The 16,123-nt window shown below is 38.2% G+C and overlaps 2 protein-coding genes across 2 annotated transcripts in view; one reads left to right on the forward strand and one right to left on the reverse strand.

Moving 5' to 3' along the window:
* The first annotated feature begins 714 nt into the window (after nucleotides 1-714).
* LOC101629067 (chromosome unknown open reading frame, human C5orf58) lies at nucleotides 715-12,284 on the forward strand. Its single transcript, XM_012722195.1, has 5 exons — nucleotides 715-775; nucleotides 2,424-2,485; nucleotides 6,763-6,836; nucleotides 7,578-7,671; nucleotides 12,096-12,284. Exons 4-5 carry the CDS (start codon nucleotides 7,578-7,580, stop codon nucleotides 12,245-12,247), a joined length of 246 nt encoding a protein of 81 aa, XP_012577649.1. The 5' UTR covers nucleotides 715-775; nucleotides 2,424-2,485; nucleotides 6,763-6,836; the 3' UTR covers nucleotides 12,248-12,284.
* Nucleotides 12,285-13,803: 1,519 nt separating this feature from the next.
* LCP2 (lymphocyte cytosolic protein 2 (SH2 domain containing leukocyte protein of 76kDa)) overlaps nucleotides 13,804-16,123 on the reverse strand; it is a 48,597-nt gene continuing 46,277 nt past the window's right edge. Inside the window, exon 21 of the mRNA XM_012722168.1 lies at nucleotides 13,804-14,692. Coding sequence (XP_012577622.1) covers nucleotides 14,570-14,692 — 123 coding nt within the window. The 3' untranslated portion in view covers nucleotides 13,804-14,569. The remainder of the gene's footprint in view (nucleotides 14,693-16,123) is intronic.

Here is a 16,123-nt window from a genome sequence, read left to right on the forward strand (position 1 = left end):
GGTGTGGGCCACAGAATCTGCATTTTCATAAGCTCCCTGAGTAACAGTTGTTCACTGGAAAATTAAAAATCTCTGCTTTAAATTGATTGGTGTTGCATCCTGCTGAGAAACACCTTGGAGAATTTGAAATATAGAGAAGAGGGTTGGGATTAAAGTTATAACTAGGCTAAGTAAATAAATAAATAAATATGACATCAGCCATAAATCTCACTGGAGATAATAATGTTAATATTTGGGTATATATTCTTCAAACTTGCTTTTATGCACATATACTCTTTTTTTTTTTCATTAAAAATGGTGAGTACACACATTCTTTTGTAATTGACTTCATGAATGCGATTTTTTTTTTTTCATAAACATGATCGTTTTTCATTGCTTAGCTGGCTGATGAGGGTGAGACGTGGGAGTGGGGGTGGGGTGGCATTGCCTAGAGAACTCACATCTAATCAGGATCTATGTCTTTAATAAACAGGGGAGGTAAAGCGGGGATGGAGGGCTGACACCACAGAATTAGAAACATATTTTATTTTAGAACGGAGGAGGTTTTTCTGATTGGTGGATCTCTGGAAATAAACACAACTTGTGTCATGGATTTCCCTTGCTGGATGAAGGCATTTTCTGAAAAGCCAAGCACAGAAGAGTTTTCAGACTAACGGGATAGCAAGAAACTGCCAGAAACAACACCATGATGAATATTTTCAGCTTTGGTCATTCTGCTTCCTCTTTCTTGTATGACAAGAACGTTGAAGTAAGAAGGGAGCCAAATTCTAGAACAGTAAGTGTCTATATTTTATTATTTTGAACGTCTACTTGGAAAACCTCAATATTCTCTTGACTTCCATAACAACTAATAGTATAAGCCTTCAGACAGACTGTGCTTTTCTTTTTCATGGTTGAAGTGTTGGGTGCAGAGTTGCCTTATTTAGCAAATAAAAAATCAGATTCCCAGTTTAGATTTGAACCTTAGGTAAATTAATATTTTTTATTACAAACGTGTGCCATATATTTAGGACATACTTACACTGAAAAAAATACGGTGCTTACCTGAAATTCAAATTTAAGTAGGTGGCTTATATTTTATCTGGCAACTCTATTAGCGTAGTTTCAGAGGGAAGTATTGCACTCTAATTTCTGATCCCCTTCAGTTTGATTGACATTTAATTGACAGATAATATGGTATAAGTTTATGGTAGATAATGTGATTGGATAGACATGCATATTATGAAAATTTATCACACTAAGGCTAGTTAATATAACTATGCAATTAGTGTTTTGTTATTGTAATTATTATAGTGAGAACATTAAATTCTACTCTAACAGCTACTTCAGGTATATAGTACTTGCTACCTACAGTCATCATGTTGTACCTGAAATGCCTGAAACTTATTCACCATATAACAGAAAATAGGGACCTCTGGACCAGCATCATCCCATTTCTCCCACCACTCAGCCTCTGGCAAACACCACTTTATTCCTTTTGTGTGTGTGTGAGTTCAGCCCTTTTAGTGTCTACATATATTGAGATCATATTAGTCTTCACTCCTGACTTGCTTCACTTAGCGTGAGGCCTCAAGTTTCCTCCATACTGTTGCAGATGACAGGAGTTCCTTCTTCTGTGTAATTTCTTAATTTACAAGTGAAAACACTTGTTAATGCAACAAGTAATATGTTGCCCTGTCTTTCTATAGTTCAGCTGTGTTTCTGAGAAAAAGCAACACTGTCCAAGGTAGCAACTGCTGCTTTGAAAAAAGCCAGCGAGTGGCAGGAAATCCTACTTTGACTTCAGATCACACAGGCAGAAACCAGGTGCCTCCTTGCTTTCTTTCTATGATGGATCGGGGGAAACTCTGGCTGTTCTGAGGCACAGGGACGTTCCTGGACCCCCCAGTTCTTGGTCATGCTTTTTAGGGGCTGATCCAGGTATGTACTGGCTACCCTCCAAATATGTGCACCAGGGGATTGAACAAAGCAGGACTCAGGCTTCAGTAAGAAGCCAGTCCCCAGGCCCAGAAATTAGCATTTTTGACAACAAGCAGAGTGACCACTCAAAGAGGAGCAATGAGAACAAGCAAAAGAAGTAAGACCCGTGGATGAATGTATTTTCCTGGAAAGGAAGACTTGATGTCTAGAATGTGTAATAAAACTAACTGAGGCACTCACAGCACTGGCTCCATAAAATGCTTAATCACCTTGTTGTTTTGTAACTGCTTCTCCCTTTATGGGAGAATTTAGCAGCTTTTAAATCCCCTTTATTTGATTAACACTGGAATCAACAACTGCAATCTGTGTTGGGTTTCAGTAAAGTACTGTATTTGCAAACTTATTAAAGAAGAGAATTTGTTTAAGATCTCATCAATAACAAACTCAAGGTTAAGTAGCAGAACATGCTTTTAAAGTTTGTTTTTTTTTTTTTTTCTTTTTAGGAAACCAAAAGGACAGAATTTATAGGAGGAAACCATTACAGTGACTACTGATGTTAGTTCAAGTATGTTAGTTCAAGACATACATTATTATAATCTGTGCTTTCTGAATTCAGATCTCTTTTTCTTCTCTTATAACCTTGCTTGAAAAGAACAAGAAAGTTGATGTTTTGTTTTTATATAAGTGTCATGACTTAATGATGGTCTTTCCTAAATTACAACAGTTTGAGTTGACTCATAAGAAGTAATCAGTACTCTGGGTGAATGGAAGCTTTTTAACTTTTAGCAAAAATTTACAAAATATAGTCCTTATCTTGCAGGTATTTGAGCTGTGGCAGCCATGTCACCCCTCCCACCCCAAAAAAATTCTTGCTGGACCCATGTATGAACTCATGGGTGTGCTTGGAATGATGACTCCTACCCCGCCTCCCCCCGGCCCCAGGCTCCATCCTCACTTGATTTTCAATCTAAGTGCCATCTTAACCTCCCACGTTTTTTTGTTTGTTTGGTTTTTTTTTAACCCTACTTTTCTTTTTATCTGTTCCTGTTATCTGTGGGGAGTTTCCAAACACATCTAGAATCATGCAGGTCTGAGGTGAAATTATCTCTGGTCTATATCAATATAAGGGACACATTAGTAAGATTTTCGTTATAGTGGTCTTAATCAGAAAATACTATGACCTTCCCTCTTTTCCTTCCTTCTTTTGGTTTATAAAACAGTAATGATGGTTATTTTTATTTTGCTTTGTTAATGTCCTTAATTCAGAAGATGAATATTATCGCTCATATTGGTGTGATCACTGCTTAAGGCCAGTGATCTGTGAAGCCCCAAACATTACAGAGCCCTGATATTTATCTGTACTGTTTCAAGAAATGTCAGCCTAGTCTGGGAGACAATTTCATACAGAGAAAGGAAAGTACTAGTGTCACATAGAGGATCAGAATCAGACTATGTGTTTGTGTGTCAGAGAGAGAGAGAGATGCAGAAGATGAAAACTAACAAAATGGGCTGATAGGCAGTGAAAGAATGTAAGAATTTTTGCTCCTTGATTTTCTGTGCCTGCCCCCTCCTTCCTCACCACTAAGATAATTAAATTAAAAATTCTCAGATGCATGATTCTGTATGCACTAGCAAGGTTAAGCTGTTAAGCAAAGAGGGAAAAATTATTAGTAGAGAGACTGATTTAAAACTGAGGAGTAGGGTAGGGTTACTTCAGAGAGATTCCCTCCAGGATTGAGGAGAGTTTTGAAAGACTGAGCACGTTGATAATGAAGGCATCTTGGAAGGGGGCAGGCTATTAGGAAGTATATAAACTTAGGTTAGCTGAGTGTGGGACTTATAGCGTTGTGGCCCACTTGGCATATAAAAGCTATTTTCCTAGGATACACAAGTGATAGTGTCCTTTCAAGCCTATCACTTTCTCCATTACATTAAGAAGAAAGTCTCTGTGCTAGGTTATTTTTGACACTGTCTACCACTTAAGTCATTTTAACAAAGATCAGGCTGCAGGATGATAGCAAGAGTCAAGACTGCCTAGATGATTAAAAATCATTCTTGGTTTTTTTTTGTCATCATTTTTCCTATTACCTTCTATTTTGTTTTACTTTATTTATATACTGCTATGAAGATTTTAAGTAGATTGGAATTTCAAAGGGAAGCAAACTCAAAATGTTATATAAAGGTAGTATTAAAATAAGGGGTATGCAGAGCAAACAATCATACCCGTGGCCCTATAATGAGTGAAATTTAGGGAACACTAGTCTAGCCCTTCTCTCTCATAAGAAATCAAAGAAGCAAACAAGATTCAGAGAAAGGAAGTTACTCTTTCTCAAGATTAGATGGATAGTTTGCATTAGGACTCAAAGACTAGTCTTATACAGACTAGTCCTTATCAACTTTGCATCAGACAACAAATTCTAGCTAAATGTAAGGTAACTGGATATAAAGTAGTAAACAGATTATCTGCTGTGCGTTGTCAGGAAAGAGGTACAAGAGGTTGGTATGTGTTAAGAGAAAAAAATGCTTGTACAGAACCTGATACTGGAGGTCTGTGCTCCCTCTGAGCTGAGACAATTCCCCCAGGGCAAGAAAAGCCTTGGCACCATCCCAAAGGTTGTAGTGGCAGAGATTCCTCCTGGAACCCAGCAAAAATGGCTTGAATCCCAGCTTCTCCTCTTGGCAAGAGTCAGTTTACATCTCTCAGATCATCTATACTCTTTACTCGTCTGTAAAAATTTACAAGAATCATAATAGCTAACATCTGCCAACCCCTCTGATACGTTATCTTGCTTAATTCTCAAAGAAACAAAAACCTAGAAGACAGTTACCATCACCAAATTATAGATACGGTGCTAACCAGGATTTCTATACCTAAACAGGTGCTGGAATAGCATTCAAACTTAAATAGGGTCCATCCAGCTTGGCTTTGACCATACTCCCACACTGTGAATTTTAAATGCGGCTATGGATCAAAAAGCACCTAGCACAGTGGCTGGCACACAGGAGGAAGGTCCTTCCTGCCTCCACCTGGCTATGCCCTTGGAGGCGTGGGTATCAAGACTCCCTGAGTCTTTTCTGCAGGGGCGTGACCTGGGACTACAACTCCCAGGATGCCCCAGGAGGAGAAGCTGACCAATCAGGAAGTTCGGTCTCACTTTCCTAACGGTTGGCTCCAACTAGTAGTTGGAGCTAGAACTTCTTGGTCAACGACCTTTGGCGAGTCAGTTCTGAGAGGATCAGCGCAGTAGGCAGGTCGAGGTTATTGGTTTTAAAGGATACAAACCAATATTGGAGGGTGAAGATTGGACATTTCCAGGCTGTCTCATGCCCATCTTTAGCCTTCTAGATTGAGGGGCTGTGGGTTGGCCGCCAGGGCTTCCTGGGGACTCCTCACACCTTGCCCCGGTGGAGAAGCAGTTGTGGGGTGGGGGCGGGGGCGGGGAGGCGGTCACGCTGAGGTGGACATGCACAGGCTCGGGCCATGAGGATCGCTTTCACAGCGTCTCCATCCAGTTTGGGAATCTGAGAGCGATGGAAACTTCAAGGGTGCTTCAGATTCCGTGAGGGGCCTTTGGGCGTGCTGGCCGCCACTTGGTCCTTAACACGCAGGGCGCCTCGTAGATGGGAGATGGTGGGGGTGGATTTGGGCCGAAGAGGAGGGTCTTGGTGTCTTCCTCACTGGGAGCATCTGAGTTATGTCGCCTCACCTCCTGGTGGCGGGGGGGTTGGGGGGGGCGGCGCGATAGCTCCTGCCTTGGTTTCATTAGCACCTCCTAGTTTAGCTGACCACGCCCCATTCCCTGTACCCCCAGAGCCTGGTGGTTGCTCCTTACCTCCGGGGAGGAGGCGTCTCCTTTCTCTGAGGGATGGCCTGACTGGGCATCTGGAAGTCTTGACTTCCCGCTGGTGCAGGGCCCTTCTGACAGCTCTGGCCTCTGCCCACGCTCACCAGGCCCCTGGGCTCTGAGGGCCTTGGATAAGCAGACCCCCGAGTGAGGAGGATCAAAGTTCTCGGACACTTCTTAGTTTGTGCTTCCCTCTTGGCATTTTTCATTTTTGAAAAAAAAATTTATTTGTGCATATGGAACTGGGGTACAGGCCACAGGTGCAGGGGTGGTGAGAGAATTCACCAGAGACAGAGTAGGGAGAAGAACAGGCAGGTCGATGAAGTACACCGCTGAGGGGAGCAGCGGGCGGGTCAGGAGGGGTCAGCTGTACCTTTTGGGTCACGTCATGGGCTGGGATCCAGCTCGCACTGAAATGGCCGAAGCATGTTTGCAGTGCTACGCTTTAACCGGCTGCGCCACCAGGGAGGGCCAACATTTTTCTTTTTTTTTTAAATTATATCGATTTCGGGCCCTCCCTGGTGGCGCAGCCGGTTAAAGCCCAGCACTAAGAAGCTAAAGCCACTTCAGCATGAGTTCGATCCCTGCCTGCCCCGGAGATGATCCTATCGCGTGGCAGACCTCTCCTGACTAGCCGGCCGGTCGCTCCCCTTAGCTGTGTACTTCATCGATCTGCCTGTTCTGCTCCCGCTCTGTCTCTGGTGAATCCTCTCACCGCCTCTGCACCTCTGGCCTGTATCCCAGTTCTGTATGCACAAGTAAATAAATCATTAAACAAAAATATATCAATTTCTCCCCTTTTTGGCTTTTCATTCCACCTCTCTTGTCCCCACCTCCTTTCTTTTATATCATCTTTCCTTTCTCCTCAGTCCTGAATCATTGGGTTTCCCTGCCCGAGTATGATAGATGTCATCCCCCTTTTAGTCCTAGGGACTTGAAGGTGAATGCAGTTTTGTTTTTTCCCCACTGGATAGCAATATTTGTATTTCTTTTGCAGTGACTTTGAAGTGAGAGAACTAGGATAATCTTTCCCAACCCAGGAAAAGGCAGAAGCCAGGAATTGACTTCAAGGTTTGTTTTCTTGTTTTGAACAAGAAGCCGGTCCTGTAACTATCCAGCTTTCACACTGCTCAGGTGGTTTATGCTAACTGTGGTTTAATTTTTCAAGTCATTTAAAAGCTATCTGAATGGCTACTTTCTAGTGAGCCACCTCTCTGTATATCTGTATCTGGCAAAGTGGTTAAATATAAAAATATGTAGAATAGCATGTTAATTTATACATTTCAGTTAACCAAAATTAAAATGGGTGTAGTTCTAACTCTCAAATAATAGAAGCAGCCATTTGCCATCCTTGTAGTCAATGAATTAGAACTGAATCTTAATTTTGAGTTTTACTGTATACTTAAAGCAATAATATAGCCCTTGTTAATCAAAAATAAGTTAGAAGAAAGACAGACTTAACCTAAAATTAGAGAAGATCTTATATGATTGCTAGATAATGTAATTTGTGATGTGGAGGTTTCCTGGTAAAGGGGCTTCTGCAATTTCATTATCTGTCCCCCATTACAGATATGGATTGATTATAAAGAGAAATTTAATTATAAGAATATTCCAGTTAAGAAAAAGGTTAACATGACCAGTTAATGCCCTTTTAGGTTAGAATTCTAGCCACTTGTAAAGACTACTATTTCACAATTATTTCAGTGCTGTGATGGTAGTTTCTTTTTAGAAATACTGATAATTTCTTTTTAAAATATGTATAAATATTTGACTTATACACTCACTTTTTTTTTGTTTCTCTCTTAAAATCAGATGTTTAAGAATGATGACAATGACCACAAGCTAAATGTGGAGGCTATGATTAAAAATATTAACACAATTTCTTTGGAGTTAAAGAAGATGAAAGGTAAATATGTAATCAATAAAATATTTGTATGCCATTACTATAAAAGTAGTTGAGCCAACCTGTGCTGCTACTGGAGTTAACTAAATTTTGCTCATTAAGCAGGATTTCTCTTTTTTTTTTTTTTTTTTAAAGATTTATTTATTCATACAGAACTAAGGTACAAGCCAGAGGAGCAGGGGTGGTAAGAGTCTTCACCAGAGACAGAGTGGGGAACAGAACAGGCAGATCAATGAAGTACACTGCTGAGGGGAGCAGCGGGTGAGAAAGGAGAGGTCTGCTGCACCATGTGGGTCACCTCCAGGACCAGGGATCGAACTCACACTGAAGAAACTGTAGCCAGCTTGCAGTACTGCATCCTAACCTGTTGTACCACCAGAGAGGGCCAATTCAGTGTTTTATTTCATTGGGTACCAGCTTATTTCCACTGTTATGCTTGCTGTATCAGTCTTCATGGTCATTACCAGCAGACTAGCCTGTGCAGATTTGCTGTAGCTTTTTTTTTTTAAAAAAGATTTATTTATGCTTACAGAATTGGGATACAGACCAACAGGCCAGATGGATGGTGGGTGAGAAGATTCACAGAGATAGAGTGGGGAGCAGAACAGGCAGATGTACACTGCTGAGGGGAGCAGCCGGAGGGCCAGGAGAAGTCTGCGGCGCTGTATGGGTCAGCTTCCTGGCTGGGGATTGAACTCACGCTAAAGTGGCACTACCAGGGAGAGCCCTGCTGTAGCTCTTTATGTAAGCCTTTCCTCAGATTGCTTCAGCTGGTCCCCCTTTCCATTTGTTGCCCAGATTTGCACCGCATGCGTATGTCTGCAGCAGCCACTGCCAAGGGCAATGGGAGTGCCAAAGCCGGTGTGAACCAATCAGGACTTACTGTTGGAGCTGGGGAGAGAACCACCTCAACTGGAATCAAGTTGGGCCCCCAGGAAGAAGAGGGGAGTGGCTGTTAGTTAGGCAACAAATGCTGTTAGTTAGGCAACAAAGGATGTGTGCCTGTTGTGCTTTTCCTACATGTTTTCCCTAGGGCAGCATTTCCCAGACTTTGATCTGTGAACCCTGCTGTCTCAAAGAGTACTAGTAGGTGATGTGCAATAAAAAGCAATTTATGTTTTGATCAAATAAATTTGGGAAGTGCTTTTTGCTATATATTCCTCTCACAAATTCACAGTACATATTAAAATTTCTGAGAAATTTGATGTAAAGAAATCCGGTTAGTTTATTCCATTCTCTTTAAACCAAACTCAACATTATAGCTAGGATTATCTTTCTAAAATGTAAATCTGCTACAAACCATCATTGTGTTATCATTGTCCTCAGGATAAAGGTCAAACATGCTAGAATGAATTGTAAGAACTCATCAGATCAGACCCTACTTCTCCAGATTCTTACCTCATGTTGTGTATATGTTCCAGCCTTATTGAATTATTTGCTCATCAACACATTTGTTATTTTTGTTATCTGTGCCTTGACAAATGCATCTCCTAAAATTTTCCTGTTATATTCTTCCCACCAGATCTAGTCACTAATTATTAAAAGTTACTTTAATACAGGACTTTTTTAAGCCAGCATATTTCTTACCTTTTCATTTCACTTGTCACACTGTTTACAGTTTTACTTAGTTTCTATACCTAATTAACTGTAAGCTTCTTAAGTGTATTCCTAGCACTTAACACTATGCCTTGATATAACAGGCTCATGAAAAATGTTTACTAAATGAATAATTGGCTCTGGATGCTTATAATCATTTAAAAAAAATAGGTGTTTAGATTCCTCCCAAATTTAATGAACAGTTTCTGTTTAGGAATTATGCTTTCATAAAGTAAAATAGAAATGATGAATATTAATATTTATGAGGAGCTGTAGTATGGATCAGGCAGTTGGATACAAGGCACTTACGAGCTAGCATAGGAGGTAAACTGGCAAATGAAAAAATAAACGAATACTACTTTTATTCCCACTTCTTTCCCTAGTAGTAATGTTAACAGTTAATATTTATAATGATCCATATACTCTTCCAAGAACTTTTCATGAATGAACTAGATTTATATAACTACGCTATGATGTAGGAAATATTACTATTGACATAGTGACATTACCAGTAACTCATCTATGTATTCATTGACCTCACAAAGCATTTTAAAACAGACAAAAATCCATAAAATGAAAAACTTTCAAAAAGAGTTCACAAAATAGAAAGATAATGGATGAAAATAGCAGTAAGAACATTGAAGTCCAAAAATATGAACCATGAACTGGCTGAGGAAATCCAAAAAAATATCCCCAAAAACTCAGTACCTGATGGCACCAGAATCATCTGATAGTGAAGGTGAGACCTGGGCTAAAAAAAGGAAGATTCATTAAATGTTTGATTAATAAGGACATCAAGAATGATATATCCTCCCCTCCTACATAGCTAGATGATTTCTTTTGCAAAATACTTAAGATTGATTCTTTGAGAGTAAAATAAGATCTGGAGACTGACCCACTAGCTACAAGTTAAAAGAGGTGAGCACTGCACTGTAAAGAAGGGTATTAATATGAAATTTACACATTGAATTATACAAGTCCCAGCTTTCTTTCCCTGTTGGCAACAAAACATTGGCAGTCAGATTTATAGCCTGAAGCATATTTTTCTTTCAAGAATCTGACCAGCCAAAGAGAAAATGTCTAAGATATTAGTTCAGCAGTTTTCCCAACAAATTACACAGCCAGATCACCCCACAATATAGACTGTTATAGGGACAGAACTTCCAATCATATTATTAGCACCACAGTCTGAATGTGAGCATGCAACGATAGTAAGACAGGTATTTGAGGAAAGCATCTAAAATGAAAAGCAGATACAAAACCAGTAATTTGATTTGATGAAGAAACAATAGAAATAAAATGTAGATGCAACTCCTTTTTAAGAATTTATCAGTACTCACAGAGAAGAGGAAATCATGAAAAAGGAACAGGATACTGTAAAGGAATGTGTGATGAACAAAAACCAATACTATAACTGTATAGAAGGGTTTAACGATAACATGGAAATTCTTGAGTGTAGAGCAAAAAAACAAATCTTAAGGGAAAAAACAGATCAATTCAGGATATCCAACAGCCAAAAAATAAGGATGCTACAAACAGTTGACATGGATGAGGGAAAATCAAAGAATATATTCCAGAACAGACATATTGGACTCTACAATGAAAGAGCTCAAAACAATGAACAAGAGACCTATACCAAAACAATACTGTGAACATTTTGAACACAAGAAAAAAAATTCTTTAAGCTTGAAAAAAAAAGTTATTAAAATTAAAATCATATGAACATCACTGGAAGCTAGGAGAAAATGCAGCAGTGCCTTTGGAAATCTCAGGAAACATGATTTCTGACCTAAATTTCTATAGTCAATGAACTAAATGTTGGTGTAGAGAGAGACATTTTAATACATAATTGTTTTCTCCACTAGAAATTACTGAGATTATATTCATCAAAATAAGGGAGCAGATCAAAATGAGACAACGTAAGATTCTGGACTAAGAATACCTACCTAGGGGAAGGCAGGAATCTCTGGTATAGATAATGTGGAAATTCTTGAGTGTAGAGCAAAAAGAGGAGTTCGAAAAAGGGGAGTTTGAAAAAGAGGGCAGGAAGACAGTTCAGACCAGAGGAGATGAGAAGGCACATACTGGCGGGAATTCAAACAATGTAACAGCTACAGCATTTGGCTAAACTAAGAAGATTTACTAAATTAGAGGACATTTCCAATAGATTTGTGATAAAAAGTGAAAAAAAGGGAAACATTGATTATAATTGGGTGGTGTTTTGCAGGAAGGGAAATGTCATCCCATAAAGCTCAGCCGAGCCATCAAAAATTGTACTCAAGTTAGAAAGGGAGGCGAACTATGTTCTATCTTAATCTTCTAAAATAAGAAACAGATAATACCCAAATTTTTTAAAAAAAATCAAGTGTGCATGTCACTTAGAAATATGAAGGTGGTTATCAACTTCCTGAAACAAAAACACTCAAAATATATACACAAAGCAACAAAAATAAAATGAGCTAAAAAAAGGTGTTGCCTCTGAGGTAGGATCTATTTTTTGTAACATTCCCTTAAGACTGATTTCCTGTACTATGTGTGTGTATAATAGTAAAAAATAAGTTTAAGAGAGGACAAATCAAATTTGTGTAAATCAATTATAGTTTAGTCACATAAAAGATAAAATGGGCTAAAGAGTCCTAGAAAATTTTTCTCTTGCTAATTTTGTAGTAGATAAATATGGCTTTAAGCCAAAACAGGCACACCTCAATTGTGGTTTGATTTCTAATCATGTAAAAGAAAACTACATTAAGAATTAGGAAATGGCTAAAAGTAGTATGTTTCTATGATATGTGCTGCAATATAGGATCTTTTATTATTTTTTTTTAATACAGAGCTCTCCCAGTTATTGCTTTGTGATCTTACTCTGCATTTTAATCAACCCATGAAGACAGATGACTTAAAGGAAACAGAAAGAAACAACTCCCTCTCAGAAGAGTCTGAAATAACAGACATATCCCTGTCTTCCAACATTTATTCTGTCTGATGACTTATTTATTTGCTATGAATTTAACTATTTACTATTGAATTCACACATACCTGGGAGAATCGAGTTTACTAGTATACTTAATAGAATAAAAATAACGTTCAAACATTACATTATAAATAATTTCATATTCTTTAAGCCTTTTTTATTGTTAGAATGTGTGAAAGAATAGCTAATTTCACTAATGGCAAGAACAGGACATAGAAAATTGGCCTTGGGGCACTGCTTATCCTTTACCTCATGTTTGAATTCGGCCCAGATTGAAAGAGAGTTACTGAATTAGAGGAGGATTGCTATGAGTTTCTAGTCATCAGCTTTCTCCTGGTAGGCAATGACAAAACAGTTCAAGTTCACTTGAACATTGAGTTGGGTAGCTTGGAACAGATTTTGGAGACTCCATTAAATCATCACATATCTCTCTGTCCTATTTCTGTTTCTGTGGATTGACTCTAAATCCTTCTCTTATAGTCTAGTTTCCTCTCTATGGCAGGCAAAAGGCAGGTAGGACAGGATCCAGCAGATACTACAGGATCCAGGGTTACCTTTTGGAGAGCCCCCTCAAAAAAATTACCCATCTCTCTAACATTCCAGAAAAGGACCCTGATTGGCCCAGCTTTGGTTAAGATGCTCAGTGCTAAGCAATTGTGATCGGGGAGATGGAGTCATATACCATTTCTGTGGTAAAGGAGAAGCAACCCCACCAAACAAATGGAGTTTCCATGGTCTGAGGAAGGGGAGGAGGAATGCTATAGTCAAAAAAAATCATTTGTTCGTCACCTCAAACTGAACAATGAAGAGCTTTTGGTTTTAGGATACCTTCATCCTACAACTTCTATCCCTTTCCATCAGAAGAGACTTAAAACAGTAAGCTTTATTTGCCTTGTAGTTATGTCACTTCCAAATGCCTACTTTGAAATATACCATGTCCTTTATTTTAGGTATACCACACGCAAAACTCAAGGCCAGCTCACTCATAACAGAACTTGTAGGGTCTGTTATCCCCTGCCCAGCACTCAGATCAGTGTTTAACACACAACAGTCGTTAAATAAATGCTTGTTCAACATGCTGTTGAATAAATAGGTGTTGGAATGGAGTTTGTTATTTTTTTTTTCAGTTTTAGAACTCTCAAATTCTGAACTTTCAATATGATTGTCATTGAATAATTCTCCATGTTATCTCAGCAAATTGTCAGTTTTAACCCAGTGACTTCCAAGAACACTTCTAATGGTCTACTAGCTCATAAAAAGGGAGATGATATATAATCTTTGCCACTTAGAGACCTTATAGATAAAGTAGAGAATCCAAAAAAAAATGTTGTTAGTAAGAGTTATGGAATAACCAGCAAAGTCCAATGGGACATAACTGAACAACTGAATGCCAGATTTTTGTTTTGCTAAATGTCTATTCCCTTTGGTTCAGTTAGACTGAAAACTGAAGGAAAGAGCTGAAATGCTTGAAGGATACATAAATGAAGCCTTATTAGGGAGAAGAGTATTATGAGGGAGTTTTCAGAAGAATAAAAAGAAAGTAATGTAATAGAAAAGATGGATCATTTTTTCCCCATGCGTGTGTATTGTTCTTTCATCTTCTAGGAAGACTTTGGTAAAATCTACATTACTTGAAAATGCTTTTAAAGTGGGGTGGGAGTGAAGGTGGGGTGTGAGTCCCTTGATATGATGGCACTTTACTCAATAAAGTTGTTTAGGAACCCAAAAGTAAAGCAAAAGGTAAATTAAGTTTAATCCCAGGAAGTTATCCAAACATGCATGTATCTGTCCATAAAAAAGTACACAAAGTCCCCCAGCAAACACTATCAAATAATAATTAAAAAAAAAGAAATAACTGCAAAACCTCTTAAATTACTAAAAATGTAAGTTTTTAGTAATTTTTAAATTATACATCTAAAACTGATGATTGTCTCTGATAAAGTTTTGGCTACAAAAAATCAACTTTATGTGGAACCAAAAGCTATTACTATTTCAGTGTTTTTAAACTTGCTCCAAATTGTTTCCATAGTTGTTTAACCACTGTACTTTGAGATGGGTAATCAAAACACACATTTGTTAAAATTATTACAGTGCACAACTAGATTCAAGTGTAACATTACGACTCATGCACTTACAGACAATGAAGAAAAAATAAATAAATTATGGGATATCGACAGTCTTCATTTCAATTTTTTTTTTTTTAAGTGAAAGGGCAAAAACTTGTATTGTCATTGAGGTGTTTGGTTCAGTTCTAAGTGTTCGTTCCTTCACTAGGATTGCCTGATCTTCCCATGCTGGCAACAGACACAGGAGAAGGGTGCCTTGACTGACGTGCTACAGACAGCCCGCAGAGTACGTCAATGTGCACTGGTATCTGGAACCTCTATTTTTCCCATCAATGAGCAGAAGCGGCATTTTCCTGAAGTAGTCAATAATATCTGACACAGACAAAAAGTCCTGAAAGAGTCAAAACAGGGACATGATTAATCAACTTTGGAATGAGTAGTGTATATTCCACCCTTATTATCTGAATAACATCTCCTACCTCTTCAGTGATGATGGTGATGGGAAAAAAACCCATAAAATATGGCAAATATTTTAATGATGTCTGCTGCAGAACTTTGAAAATGTTAATTCAATAATTTCTAACCACCATTCAATAATCCACAGATAAAAGAATATATATTATTAACTATGTACTAGTACATAATTATATGTTATAGGATATGATAATTAAAATGTTACTATGTATAGATCAATATATTCAAATTTCATATATAAAACAGGCACTTTAAATATAATCATACATACACGTAGTTGTATGTAGTATGTTTTAATTAATGTTACCCCAAACATTCTAATTTTGATTGTTCCCTTCATGTTTTTGGTTTTGATTTCTATGTTCCTACTTTACTCCCAGTTGCTAATAGTGGGAGAAGAAGTAAGGAGGTGGCTGGAATCTGATGTCTGAAGGGATATCGGTCACAAGACATATGAGTTTCTTTGTTATCTCTCTCCTGTTTTCCCATTTCCACATCACAAAGCTTCTGCAGCCAGGCCTATGCATCCATTTCTTGGATCGTCTTACCCTGACATCGAGAAAATCCCATCCATCCTTCTAGACTTGGGTCTGAAGTCAACTTGGTACCCCAGATAGGACTATGTTCTTCCCCCAAGATTGCTTTACTGGGTATCCCCCTCCCCAGGGAAGCTGCAGTGAGTGGTTTATTTTGGGGTGTTTCCACAGGAGACCAAGAGAAACCCTGGAGGGCACACATATGTATTGCTAATGGACATAAGCAGCTTTATTGATACTGACTCAAACATTTGATCAAAGCCATGTGTTTTTATACTTATTTACAGTAAGAGAACTGAAAATACCGGGAGTGAAGTAGAAATTACAGGTGAGTTGTTTGTCTGGAAATGTTTTATTTAGTTGATCATCTTCATGGAATTTTGAACTTAAAGAACCTATTTGAAGTATTTGGGGGCATTAAACTGTGCTGCTAACTTCCTTTGCAAAGGCAATTTTTAAAACGATCAGTTCTATTGATCACCCAAAAATGTATAGCATAAAGCTTGGTAGAATAGAGGAAAATTTTTTGGCAACTGGACAGCATTCACATGTCAAACCTCCATTTTCAGGAAAAAACATGCATCAAATAACTAAATAGTCACCATCAGAATTCTTTTTTTTTCCTTTTCAAATAAAGATTAAAAATAAGTTTATTTGTAAATATGTTGAATCTTAAAGTTATGTCACAATGGTGAATGATAGAAAGAACTTACCTTTAACACCAGCTACTTGGATTTTTTTAAAAAGTTTTGAATATTGGTCTTTTATTTTAAAAGGTATATAAGTGGTTTCAGATTATTTGGAGTAAAAAA

The sequence above is a fragment of the Condylura cristata genome, unplaced genomic scaffold (genome assembly GCF_000260355.1).
Source record: "Condylura cristata isolate star-nosed mole 26May11 unplaced genomic scaffold, ConCri1.0 scaffold00008, whole genome shotgun sequence".
Lineage (NCBI taxonomy): Eukaryota > Metazoa > Chordata > Mammalia > Eulipotyphla > Talpidae > Condylura > Condylura cristata.

Coding starts and splice junctions, on each gene's coding strand:
- LOC101629067 (XM_012722195.1), top strand. CDS start 7,578: ATGTTTAAGAATGATGACAATGACCACAAGCTAAATGTGGAGGCTATG. Junction 7,672..12,095: donor GGAGTTAAAGAAGATGAAAG/GTAAATATGTAA, acceptor TTTTTAATACAG/AGCTCTCCCAGTTATTGCTT.